Source organism: Citrus clementina, unplaced genomic scaffold (assembly GCF_000493195.1).
Source record: "Citrus clementina cultivar Clemenules unplaced genomic scaffold, Citrus_clementina_v1.0 scaffold_3, whole genome shotgun sequence".
NCBI classification, from domain to species: domain Eukaryota; kingdom Viridiplantae; phylum Streptophyta; class Magnoliopsida; order Sapindales; family Rutaceae; genus Citrus; species Citrus x clementina.
In genome coordinates this window covers 28,070,047-28,083,720 of record NW_006262339.1, presented here as the reverse complement: position 1 = coordinate 28,083,720, position 13,674 = coordinate 28,070,047, and the positions used below count along the sequence as shown (strand labels likewise).

The 13,674-nt window shown below is 33.1% G+C and overlaps 1 protein-coding gene across 1 annotated transcript; it reads left to right on the top strand.

The window, feature by feature from the left end:
* The first annotated feature begins 1,907 nt into the window (after positions 1–1,907).
* On the top strand, positions 1,908–13,672 carry LOC112100237 (calcium sensing receptor, chloroplastic). The gene is made up of 14 exons (XM_024189028.1): positions 1,908–2,093; positions 2,971–3,059; positions 3,707–4,654; positions 4,922–5,022; positions 5,136–5,250; positions 5,546–5,623; positions 5,805–5,897; positions 6,655–6,738; positions 6,983–7,081; positions 7,235–7,297; positions 7,769–7,799; positions 9,305–9,351; positions 9,896–9,954; positions 13,170–13,672. Exons 2-14 carry the CDS (start codon positions 3,009–3,011, stop codon positions 13,402–13,404), a joined length of 2,004 nt encoding a protein of 667 aa, XP_024044796.1. The 5' UTR covers positions 1,908–2,093; positions 2,971–3,008; the 3' UTR covers positions 13,405–13,672.
* Positions 13,673–13,674: the final 2 nt, after the last annotated feature.

Here is a 13,674-nt window from a genome sequence, read left to right as displayed (position 1 = left end):
AATTTCACAATTTTCCTTCAATTCATTCAAATATATTTTTTTACCTACAAAAAATTAATATAACTAACTAAAATGAACAAAACCCATCATTTAAAAATGAACATTGATATATTTTTATCAGTTATAAAAATTAACAAATATCAAGAAATTAATTTTGGGAAATTTACAAAAATAACCATAAAACTTTTGCTATTTTTACAATTAATCCTCTCAACTTTTTTCTATCAACATTAGCCAAACATACGCTTTTCTCCCCAAATTACCCTTCTTTACAAACCAAAAGTAATTTTCTTTCTCCCCTTTCGACAAACCAAAGGCAGCTTTCCACTCTTGATCATCAACAAACGGCGACTGCAAAAGACAACGATAAAAGTGAAATTTGATAATAATCTATCCGGATCCAACACTAACCGGTATTACATAGTGATATGAGTTATTTTCTGAACTTACTCGAGAGTTTCAGTCACTGCGAGTCGTGGGTGAATCTAGCAACAAGCTGCCTGTCGCACCAAGCCTGTTGCCACATTTTATATTATATGCATCTCACAAAAATTTTAGATAAAGATGCTCACCCGGCACTTGAGCTTGGGGCAATGTCGTCCATTACTGCAAAGCATTACATCTGAGGCATTCTTATGCCCATATTCTTCCCCACTCCTTCCAAAATCAGGGCTGTAAAACTTAGCAAACTGCAGAAAGGGTTCCACGAAGGTCTCCAGAACAATAAAGAGATTGTTGACCTCCGAAATCGGGTTGAGGCATTTGCTTCCCAGTTTGCAATGCCAGGATTTGACACCCTCTGACGAATTAAATGACACACCTGCATGCATTTGTGACTTCATTTTTGTTGCTTCTGTGGCTTACCAGAGCATGTGCATGGTAACCTATCCATTTCAGCTCCCACCCTCGTCCCCATTTGTTTTGCCATTCATCCGCTGTAAATAGGCATAGGTCACGATTTTACAGCCGTTATTGGTTCCCCAAATTGCCTCCAATGCTGTTTCTTTGTATCTTGGTACAGAATATATACAAGCTATTCCTTTTCCAATGTATTTGTGGAGGCACAGCAAAAAACTGAGTTATGCAAGTAAACACGTGAATTTCTGTTCCTGGAGTTTGACTGATTTCTTTCCTTTCAGATTGTTATATCATCTGGGTATCAATGTCATTGAATTTTTTGGTACCAATTGCTGCAATTGCTTATGCGTTAATGAGAGAGAGGGGTATTAGCCGCCGCCGATGAGTGCTGATGTTGCCGCCAACGCCGCCGATGATGGGAGGTTCTTCGGTTTGGGACAGATGGGTGAAAGAGAGATTGTTAGGGGAGAGATGAGAGAGAGGGGTATTTTGGTCTCAAATTATTTTTTATGGCTAATGTTGATAGAAGTTTGTTTGGGGGGTTAAGATGGAAAAAGTCAAAATTTTTGTGGTTATTGGTGTAAATTTCCCATTAATTTTCACCAAACACAAAATTTTATGGATATAAAAAAAAATTCTTATATATAGAAAACATGAAATAGAGATCATAATATGCTAAGAAAAGACAAAAATAAATTCAAAAATAGTGAAATTAAACGCTTAGTTTACAAAATGTTAGAGTAGAGAAAGAATATTCAATTGTAAGATAGAAAGAAAAAGAGATTTATGAAGGGTAATTTTTAAAATTTTGAAATTTTAAATATTATGAATGATTTTTTTTTAATAGGTGCAGGGAAGAATTTAGTGGGTTCAGAAATAATTGGTTTAATGTCAAATTATTGGTTTATTAATAAAATTTATAAAAAAATACGACTTCAAAAAGATCAAAGATGAAAAAAATGAAAAGCTTATCCTTAATAACAATTTTATTAAATACTAGAGGCGTAGATGTTAGTATCCAAAAACATGACAAATTTTAGACAAAATCCGAAATATCAAATATGTCCCCACAGAAACAAAACGAGAGGACGAGGCAAATGAGATGGAGCTAACGGCTTTGACAAGCCACACGATTCTCCTTTTGTCATTACTTAAATAACTTCATATTTTATCTACACGAGGCTCTCAAAACATTCCGAATGCCCATTCGCAGCTTTGTATTAGTGATTTGTCAAGTAAGCACTCCTCTGAAATGCTATATATGTTTAGCTCATTTTTTTGATAATTTTGCAGTTACTAACGGCTGAATTTCAAGATACACAGTTCAAGATTTGATCTCTTTGTCATGAAATCAAATGGGGTTGTGTAATTTAGTTTATTTATCTTAAGTTTTGGATGTTTCTTGCATCAGAGATTGAATTTCAAATGGTTTTTGGGTTTACTTTAGCCCATTTTCACACAAATTTTGCTAAGACTATATGCTGATTTTATGTTGGTGAACTCAATTGGGGAATAGATACTATTATGATGCATTCATATGTCCTTAGTTATTTTTGTCTAAGCTTAAACAAAGTTGTCTTTTTTTTGTTTTCCTGGGAATATTTGTTTGTTGTTTTTCGAAATGCATCAAGTTTATCATAATTTTTCTAATTCCTTGAAGTAGGTCTGTGTAGCTTATCTTTATTCCTATACTAATTTTCTGAAGACGTGTTTTTGTTACGTCTTATTTTATTTGATGTTTTAGTTTGATCACAATCTTTCAAAATTGTACTGGCACTAAAGCTTGAGTTTCAAGAACCCACTTGAGGGGATAAAAGTTTGTGTTTCTTGTTGTGATTTGGGATGGACGGTGTTGAATTTTGCGTATTATTATCTCAATAAGTTGTATAAAATTCAAGTCGGTACAATTCATTATTTACCAAGTCCATCACAATTTGGAAGAGAAGGTAGAATCTTAATAAATGCACACATAAAAAAATAAAATTGTACAATCAGAATTGAAATGACAAATTATAATTATCTTCTTTTGATCCTAATTGGAAGATTTGCCTTCTGACATTTTAAATTTTGATTAGATTTCTTGTAACTATCTTTGCTGTGGAATTTAAACAGATATGAGAATTTGCTGAGTTTCTTGAACGTGTGTTAAAATGACAATTCTGCCAGTTTGCTCAGCCACATCAAGCTGTTCCCATTCATTGGTGAGATATGAGATGACACTTCCTATGTTGGTTATTTTCTTTTTGAGTTGCTTCCAGGCTCTTGCATTAATAAAATTAGGCAATGAGCGAACAAATTATGATGGTTTCATACTAACCTAATTTGTTTGAGATCACTAGATGATTGTCTTTAGTTAAAAGTTTTTGCTTATCTCAATGTTAGAGAAAAAAAAGAGAATTTCATTAAGTGAACTCGGGTATCTTTCGTTTCATGTGATAAGTATTGATAATTCTTCAGTTGGACTCATAATTATGACATGGTTCTTTCTGCAAAATGTTTCATGTATATTCAAGAAATTGTAATTTTTTCTTATCAGATAAAAAATTGTTGGTTACTTGCTGAGATATTGCTAATCTGGTATGCACCTTATTCCTCAGTCAGCATTGTTCTTTATTTTGCAAAAATCAATCCACATAGATGTTGTAGGTCATTGTTGCATGATTGATATTGTGCACTCGAACTACCCTACATTACAAAGATGACATTTTCACTCAGTAAGGACTTTGAATCGAAATGTACAAAAAATGATGGGAATCTTGCAATACATGCCCTGAAATCTCTTACTTTTTTGTTGCCTTGGGAATCTTGCGTTTAAACATTGATTGCATTTGCATTTTTCAATTAGCAGACATCATTCCATGGAGGTTTGCAATCCTTTTCCCCATTCAGGAAGGACTTTGAATTGAAGTGTAATGTGGAAGATGGTATTGATTTGGGCTTGAAAAATGGAACTCATCTCCAGAGAGTTTGCTTTAAAACACAAGCTACAAAGTCCTTGTACTCTAGTTTTGTTGAAAACAGTAAATCAGTCTCCATAGATTTCATTAATTCCTGTCCAAATGAATTAGACGACATTAGTTGCAAACCATCTAATGCGTGGAGTTATTCTGTTGAAGCGGCAAATGAGATGAACCCTATGGGAAGTGGGGAGCTGAAATATATCGAAGATTCTAGTGTACCTGCTGTGGAAGAAGGACTTGTGGATTTTGCAGACCGAATGACTGAAAATGCAGACAAGTTGATGGCACCTGTGGAACCCAAAGCCACATTAACTATTGAATTAACACCTGAGAATCCCACCACAACATTTGATTCTCTGGATATGGATAACAGTTCAATATCCAATATCAAAAGCAGTTTTGATGATTTTTTAGCTGGCGTAAATGAGTCCTTCAGTTCTTCCATGATTAAAGGAGAAAATGCTGTGAAAAGCTCACTTGACACAATTACTTCATCACTAACATCTATAAAGAAAAGTACTTCAGAAGCAGTTGATAATGTTGTTAGTAGGGTGTTTTCTTCTATTGATCAAACAGGAGGATCTGCCGGCAGCAAGTTGACAAATTTTTCAACTGACTTGAAGGAAGCCTCAAGTAAAGCAACTGTTGCTGCTGTTGATGTCTTGAGGAATACAATTGTTGCATTGGAAGAATCTATAACAAATGGGGCTTCTTTTGTTGTTTACTATTATGGCACCACTAAGGAATCACTTGCTCCAGAGATAAGGGATGCTCTTAATTTATATGAAGACAGAGCAGTAAAACTCTGGAGGCCTGTTGGGTCAGCTTTACAACAGGTACTGTTATAATTTGGATACTAATCAGTTTCATTGCTTCATGATATCTGATGATTTAGTAAGATTCTATAGTGAGATTATTTTCATTGAAAGCATAATTCGGAAATCTCCATTATGAGACACGAAAATATTTGTTTCCTTGGTTCTTGGTCAGACATTTTCTTTGTTGTTGCATCACTTCCATTAAGATTTTCTAACAGTAACTGATTGTAAACACGTTGAGCTTGCATTGCCTGTGAGCACTAAATTTCAGTACTGTGTAAGCAGGTTTCTGTTGCCATTGAGGGGTTGGAAAGAAGCCTTGGCTTTGATCCGAATGATCCTATTGTTCCATTTGTTGTTTTCTTGGGTACATCAGCTACTTTGTGGTATGAATATCCTTTTGTTCTGAAGAATGAATTTTGTTACCATTCATGTTAGAAAACAAATTAGCGAATTACTTATCGCATGGGAAACTTAATGTTCTATCAGATTTGTGCAGGATCTTTTATTGGTGGTGGACATATGGTGGTTACTCTGGAGATTTATCTCCTAAGTCGACTTTGGAACTTTTGAGAGGGAAGGAGAATGCTGTACTGATTGATGTCCGGCATGAGGCAAGAGATTGTAAATCTTTCTGGCCATTTATTTGGTTAAATCAGACATGTTAAGTTCTGGTGCTCCCATAAGAAGGCTAAAACAATTGTCCTACTGCTTTCATTCCAGTTTTACTTAGAACCTCTACTGTTTTTAAAGTTGTTTTTGGGTTATTAAAAGAAAGGGGTTCTCTTTTGGGTTCAAATGTATGATTGATTAGTGATAATGTTTTCACTCCAAAGTTAAACCTACATTTTTGTTTCCTGCTCAATTTTATCAAATTTTGCTTGATGTTGGGAATTGAATCTTCTGAAGGATCTAAGAGAAAGAGATGGAATTCCTGATCTTCGACGAGGAGCACGATTTCGCTACGCAAGTGTATATTTGCCTGAGGTTGGTTTAAGCATGTATATGGTGTAATTTCTTTTGTGAATTTGTTATAGGGAAGGCAATCAAAATGCCCATTGCCTCTAATTTGATGGAAATTGCTAAGTAATGTTTTGGAGAAAGAAAAAGAGGGTGGTGTCTATGTGGAGCTTACGGTTTCATTCTAATTTTCGTTGTTTATATTTAGGTTGGTGGATCAGTAAAGAAATTGTTAAGAGGTGGCAGAGAGCTTGATGACACCTTAACAGCTGCCATTATTCGTAATTTGAAAATTGTTCAGGTATGGTAGCTTTAAACTCTTAGAATGCTTATTTCTGTATAGCTCCTAATTTTTCAAATAGAAAGCTTTCTATTCTCAAAAAATAAAAATAAACTTTCTGCAAAAATGCTAAACAACTTTTTACTTGACTCTCCAAATTCTGTTCTTGTGTGCTAATGGCCACTAAGAAGAAGTCATGAAGCTTTACCCTGTGTCCCTGTCTTGCTTAACACATGATTAGTATACCTTACCACTCTTTACATTTTTAACAACCCATAGGAGCATATGACTTGCAAATGGTAAATATATTACATCATTCAATAAAATTGTGTAGCATAAATGATGCACAAACCAAAATGGTCGGTTTCGTAGTTTGGTCATACCCATTGAGCATCCAATTTCAAGTTGTTCAATAAAGCTGTACTATTGAGATTGTACTAAGAGAACAAACATTTAATTGTCTGTAGGAATGCAGTTTATGGATTAGATAGCTACAATTAGAGCTGGAATGTGATATTTGGTGTGTATCACAGATGGTAGCGATCCCTTTGATTCAGTGATTTGATGAAAAGTAAAGATACAATATATATTTTGTAGTGTAAGTAATGTGATCCTGTCTTATTTATGTATATATGCTTGTGCTGCCTTCGAGTTTTTCTAGAATTTATGATGGGCTGTTCTTATTTGCAATAATATCCCCTATATCATGCACTTTTTGTTGTTTCTTAATGGTATGTGGAAATGATGTCTCAGAATATACTTTTTGTACTATCTGTAGGACAGGTCCAAGGTCATAGTTATGGATGCTGATGGTACTCGTTCGAAAGGCATTGCAAGATCTCTGAGAAAACTTGGGGTTATGGTAAGTATCACTAGGACTCTTCAATGCTTCTTTGCAATACTTGATTATGAAATTAAGATGGAATCAAAATTGGAAGAAGAAAATATATATATCTGACCCAAAATTCAAATCCCATTGTTCACTGTATAATTTATCTCATGTGTTGGGGAACCGGAAGGCAGCATTAGCTAAAAATATATTGCCAGAATCATCATAGATAGATCTAAAAATCATCTACTAATTGTTGTGTTGTTTCACATGATAGAGACCATTCCTGGTCCAAGGTGGCTTTCAGTCTTGGGTAAAAGAGGGTCTACGGATAAAGGAGCTAAAATCTGAGACTGCATTAACTATACTCAACGAGGTATTCACAACAGGGTTACTGTTATTCTCTGAACTTCTAAACTTTCAGTAGTATAAGATTTTATTCTGGCTGAACTTGTTTCTTTGTCTTCTCTTTCCGAAAAGTAGATCAAACTTTTTAGCTGCCTATTAATGCATAGTTGAATCGTTTCAGGATGCTGAGGCAATCTTAGAAGATATCAATCCTTCTCCGGTGCAATTTCTTGGGTTTGGTGTGGTAAGGTTACTTTCGTGTGGATATTCAATTGCATACGTGATTTCTTCACAGTAATTGTTTATCATGCTGAATCCATTTTGTACACCTCTAAAGCTATCTTTGTTTGACTTGTCATAACTGGAGGCATGGATTAAAAGCAATTCTTCTAGTTCTATCTAAGCTAAGAGCTGCATAGAATTGCATTGAGAAGTGTTGGAACCCATTATGACGAAGAGAGTTCGGCCACATAGATAAATTTCATCATCTATCTGTACATTTTATCTGCAGTTTAAGAAAATATATTAAAACATTCCTTGAATTGGTCTTTGCTTCTTAACTATTTCCTGAATATCTACTACATTAATTTTTGTTCAGTCTCTAAATACTGGTTAATGGTTCAGATGCAGTCTCAAGTACATAATATGAATGTTAAGGCTTGTCATGTGATCTAAGGTGCATCTTTCGCTAATAACTGCTTTTATTTATGGCCAGGGCTGTTTTGCAGTATTATATGCGCTATTAGGTGCGTATATTTCTTTGTTCAGATATGTCAATTTTATTCATAATTGGAATGCAATATGATTCATTGGGATATGTCCTTAGTGAACTTTGGTTTGTACAAATTTACTAGTTCGGTATACATTGTTGAACTGCTTTTCAAGTTCAGGTCATAAAAAATGTAACATATGACCCTTTGCAATTTGACTTTTTTATCATTAGAGCTTGTGCTTGTTGAACAATGAAAAGCTTATACTCAATGGGATTGATTTCTGGTGAAAAGAAACATGGATGTTGACATGCATCTGCTGGCAACTAACTCCGGAAACATTTCCCTCCAATTCTTTAAGGAAATTATGGATGCTTGTTGAAGGAGCCTGCATGCAGGAGCCTAGTTGAGAGTAGACTCATAACTAAGGCAGTAATGCCTGTATGCTTCTACCTTGAATAGTTGGCTAAGACAATCTGGCTGTGTATTTGTTGGGTAGGTGATACATAGAGGTTGGAGGTTATACATGTAGACTAACTTTTGGGATGGAGGGTTGGATGGGATAAATTATTGTTTAGGTGGTATCCTAGTGTATTTTCATTTTCATTCTCTTTTGTGGGTGTCAGTCTATTCCCTTTTGGTTGGATGGCCTGCTAGTTAGTGGCAAAAGACAAAACGCCCTTAGTACCTGTTTAGTGTTAAGGTGCTGTGGTTTAAAATCCATGGCTTTTGTAATTAAAAAAAAGAAAAAGAAAAAGCTGTAGTTATGAAATAAAAGTTGATAGTGTGTGGTAAATATGAATTTTAATAATAATTTTTGATAAAAAATAATGAAGATATTATAGGTTTTCATTGTATAAGTGTATGCTAAAAATCAACTTAGCTGTCAAATTATAGCAACTAGTGTTTACCAAACACTTTTAGTGCGTACATCAAAAGCTATAGCTGCTAACTACAATACCAAACAGGGTTTAAATTGGGTTCTTTTTATATCTAGTGACTATTACCAGAACGAAAACAAAGGTAAACTTTTTCTAGGATTACTCACCGAAACTACTGAATTGTGGATTGTTTTGGTAGCATATATCAAATGGAAAGGTTAAGGTTCTGAAATTCAAGTGCAAACTGGTCTTGGCCCATGATAGATAGCATTCTATGATGTCTATGATTGAGGGCACATGCTACGACACAGACGCCCGAGGTGAAAGACAAAGGTTAGGGGTGGGCAGGGAAGAGGAGTGGGTGTTCGTTTTAGGATTTACTGTGCCTTAGAAGGCCCCGTTTAATTCCAATGTTGGATAGTTACATCTTGAGACTTTGTTGGGGGCAACCTGTACCATTGTTCTGCTGTGGCCTGACATTAGCTTTGGATTGTCTTGGCATGTAATCATAGCATATCTGTTTCATGGGATGTTTATTGAGATCTTGTTTTAGATTAATGGCCTCTGTATAGACAACTGTCCTTTAAATCTATTTCCTTTTTCTATAAAAATATAATGTCCCATGCTTTGTGCTAACTGCATGTAAATAATTGGACTCAGAGTGGGAGAAGACGTTACAATTTATTGGTGTTATTGGCCTTGGTCAGGTACTCATATTCTTCTCTAGTTTAAGTGCTCCTGTAAAGTTGTTTCATTTAATATATTGAATTTTAATACTGGTATAGATTAAGTAAATGATGAAATCATATAAACTTCTGTGAAATGATGAGTGTGTGCGTACATGCTCCTTTTCCTTTGCAATTCAGTTTCAAATATACAATCCGGTCCTAGAGGTTAACTGGTTGGGATTTTGTGGTAAAAGATTGAGAATGATATGATGATTTTCAATTGTCTGATTTTGCTAGTTGCTTCTGACAAGAAGATGGCTTTTTTGGTCTATTCTTTGGTCCTTTTTCTATTTTTTTAAAAAAATTATTAATGCCTCTGGATTTTTTGCAATAAATGTTATGACATCATCATGTTACATTGATTTTGGAACAGAGAGTTTATATAATATAGTCCATCTACTGGCCGTCATGCACTGGTGCAGATTTCTTTATTAAATGAAACTGAAAATTTCTTATATGTTTTATGTATTTGGGTATTGCAAATTATACTGATTCTGTGGCTGGGTTGCTGTAATTCTACCAGACTATTTATCGGCGGGTGGCTTCATACAATGATGCTGAAGATTTTAAGCAAGATGTGAGGTAAAATCTTCTTAAGGTTATATGAAATCTAGAAAACAGAGTCATCATTAAATATTTTATTCCAATTTTGATCTGCACATTAAATATATATATTGAAAATAATTAGGTTTTGGAAAAATAAAGGTTCAAATGATTATAAACTCCTAACATGGATCACTTGTTCTTCTCAAACTACCACAACGTGATTAGTTTATTCTTTATAAATTGTCTTGTGGTTTCCTATCTTCCAGATGCTATAATAATGTTTTAATCAAACGCCAAATCTTAGTGAATATAGATGTTCATTGTGTATAATGTTATGAAGGGTGTAGTGTGTAGATTGAATGCTTGTTAGACATGAACACCCAGAGTTAGCATTTTAATTGCACTGCCAGCTGAAAATAATAAGGTGATTTAAAACCACTGGGTGTTGCACCGAATATACATATGGACACCAATTTCTAAAACCAATATTGGGCATCATGATAGGCATTTCATAGGAATGGTTGATATGTCAAATTGGACTGGATTAGATTGGACTAGATTAGATTGGTCTAGATAAGATAGGATTGAATTAGATAGGATTATGTATAGTATTGTCTTGTTTTGTGTTTCGTATAGTTTGGGATAAGATTGAATTATAAATATAATTTTTTATTCAAATATAAAAAAGTAGTTATTATATATTAATTTAACCATTAATTTAGTAAAATAGTTCATATGAAAAAAGATTAAATATCTAAATAATATAAATTTTAAACTATTAAAAATATATAGCATTTTACTATTGACTAAAATATAATCTTAAAATTATGAATTTTATTTAAAATAAATTTTTTATTTTATAATAGATATAATTTATAAAAGAATTTTTTATTTTTTAATTAGGATTTTTATTATAAAATTAATTTGTCTCATTATTATAATTAAATAATTTATGCTTTAGTATAAAATAATGTAACAAAAATATATCTATAATTTTATTTAGCAAAAATACTTATCTTAACTTATCACATGAAGGCCATGGGATAAGTTTTCGCTCCAATTGGGGATTGAATGATGGGTTACAATTAACTCTCTCTGATTATCCTATCCTAACATTCACTAAACATGGAATTTGACAATAAATAGTTCAATTTAATACTATTTGGTTGCATTATTAAAACTTGAGATGGATTATTTTTTTATCCAGTCCTATGTTTGGTGCATGTGAGAATAGAATGAAATGAGATAATTAATTGTGATCCTGAAACCCACCATTTAGTTTCAACCAAAACTTATCCCATGGGCATGGGAGATGTTAGGATAAATATTTTCGTTAATTCAATTGTACATTATTTAGTTATTACATTAATTTTTAATTATAAAATAATTTTTTTGATTCTTAAAGAATAAGAGAAATTTTAAATATTATTGTATAATAGAATATTAACAAAAATAAAATTTCTTTTTATAAATAAAATTCATAATTTTGATATTATATGTTAGTTAATAATATTATAAAATATATTTTTAATTGTATAATCGACTATATATATGTGTGTGCTTGTTGTATTATTGACCAATGAACAAAAGAGCTTATTTAAGCTATTATAATGTATTTGATTGAAGTACTTTTCTCCATTTTGAAGTTTTCTTTTATTTATTTTATTATTTCTTTCCCTTCGTCCAAGTTTTATTCCTTGGGTTTTAGTGGAATAACCAGGATTTATCCCTCTGAGTTTTATTAGCAAGGTTTTAACGAGGTAATACTGAGCACCTCCAATAATGTAATAGAAGTGGTGTGTCTAAGGGGTAATGTTGTAAATTGATAATTACGACCCCACCTCTTTTGACGTTATAAACATATAGGTCCTTGACAGTCAAGATATGAAAATTGATATTTTAATATACACACACATATGAGGGTTAGGATTGGAAAATACTGTTTAAAGTCAGGTTTCTCCTCCTCTGCCTCCTCTTCTATTCTCTCTCTCTTCATTACCTTAGCCCTTATGTGTGTGTGTGTGTGTGTGTTAAAACATCAAGGAATTTAAATGAAATTTTTTTATCGTGACTTTTCTGTTTATAATATCAAAGTGGTAGGGCCATAATTATGAATTTATAACACTCCCCCTTTGATTTATCCAACACAGAAGGACTAGGGTTGATGTGGTTTTTCATCCCTTGCCTCCTCATCTCTTCTTTCTCTCTTCATTCTCTTTTATGTTTTCATCAGCTATTTTATTTACTAATTGGAGGAGGAGCAAGAGGGACGGTTTGTTGGGCGATTGCGTGTGGTTTGCTTTTGAGTCTTCAATGAAAGTTCACTAATATTTCAATGTGGATATGGTGAAAGTTTACCACATTTACAACATTTATAAATTAAATCAAGTATCTCTTTCATGTTTTAAATATCCCAAGTATGTCTTCATTGTTTTCCCTAGGTGGAATGGATCATTTTAGATAAAATTTTAGTTAGAAGAGATATTATAATTCTAATCAGAGGAAAAGTCTACAAATGATATCTATATATAAAAAAACATGTTATTGTGGTGATAACGTTTTGTAAATCTGTACAAAAATTAGAATCATTGATAAGCTGAAATTCAAGTCGGAGTGTTGTAACTATGGTGAGCTTTCACCATGTCCCACGTTGAGATGTTGGTGAACTATCATTGAAGATGATGGTTACCTTTGTTTTATGCAACTAAATGGTGAAGTTCAAGGCAAAGTGTTGTAAATATGGTGAACTTTCAGCATATCCCACATCGAAAATGTTAATGAACTTTCATCGAAGATTTAAAGGCATTTAATGTTTAATAATTTGAAAATTTTTGTAATATTATAAATAGAAATATATTTTGATATTTCATTAGTTTTCATTTAACTAATTTAATTAAATTCATGGTTAAATAAATATACAATAATTATTTTTTATTTTTAATTATTTTAATAAAATAATTGAATTTATAATACAAACATATACTATGCTACACTGAACATATGACAACACATCACTAAATTTAATCTATTCCAATTTAATCTAGTGCAATCATATCATGTCCTATTTTATCTAATCCTTACCGACATACCAAATGCGCCCTGGTGTATTATCTGATAATAGTACATTCAAAATTGAAATTTAAATTGACATGAAGCTTGGTTGTATAGTGTAGTTGATAAGAACAGGATTTTAAGTTTCCAATCTGTTAACTGATGAATTAGCTGTGGTTTCTGTGTTATGTTCTCTGAAGGATGTTGCTAGCTCCTGTTAGAATTGGTGCTCAGGCATTTTCATGGGCTGCTGGGAAATTAGAAACAAATCGACCTGGTCTACCGACATCGCCCTCATCTGTAGATGTCCAAAACCGGGTGTTGCAGGCTGCTGCCAAGCATGAATCTCAACCAGCTGATACTGAAGGAATCCAAGATCCATCCTCTGAATCAGTGGCTTCAATGAATGATAATGTCGATCTCTCTGAAGCGTAGAGGTTAAAGATTTTTCTTGTGCAGTATGATGCCTCAATTTTAGCCTCTCATTATTCTTGCTGTTAATTGCATGGCAGATTCCGAGAAACTTTTTCTGATACTGACCTTTATGTAAACCTGGAGAACCATTTTTGTGCATTCCACCAGACAAATAAAGCTTAGTTCTTCTATTTCATCTGATTAAATGAAGAGACATGTGTACATATCCATGTCAGTTACTACATTAAATTTTTTGTGAGCCTTCTGTAGTTGCAACCACATTGGTGCTTT

Bases quoted from the DNA above. Each gene is read 5' to 3' on its own strand.
- LOC112100237 (XM_024189028.1), top strand. From the start codon at position 3,009: ATGACAATTCTGCCAGTTTGCTCAGCCACATCAAGCTGTTCCCATTCA. The intron at 4,655-4,921 runs GTACTGTTATAA...CTGTGTAAGCAG, and splicing joins TTGGGTCAGCTTTACAACAG to GTTTCTGTTGCCATTGAGGG. The intron at 7,298-7,768 runs GTAAGGTTACTT...ATTTATGGCCAG, and splicing joins AATTTCTTGGGTTTGGTGTG to GGCTGTTTTGCAGTATTATA.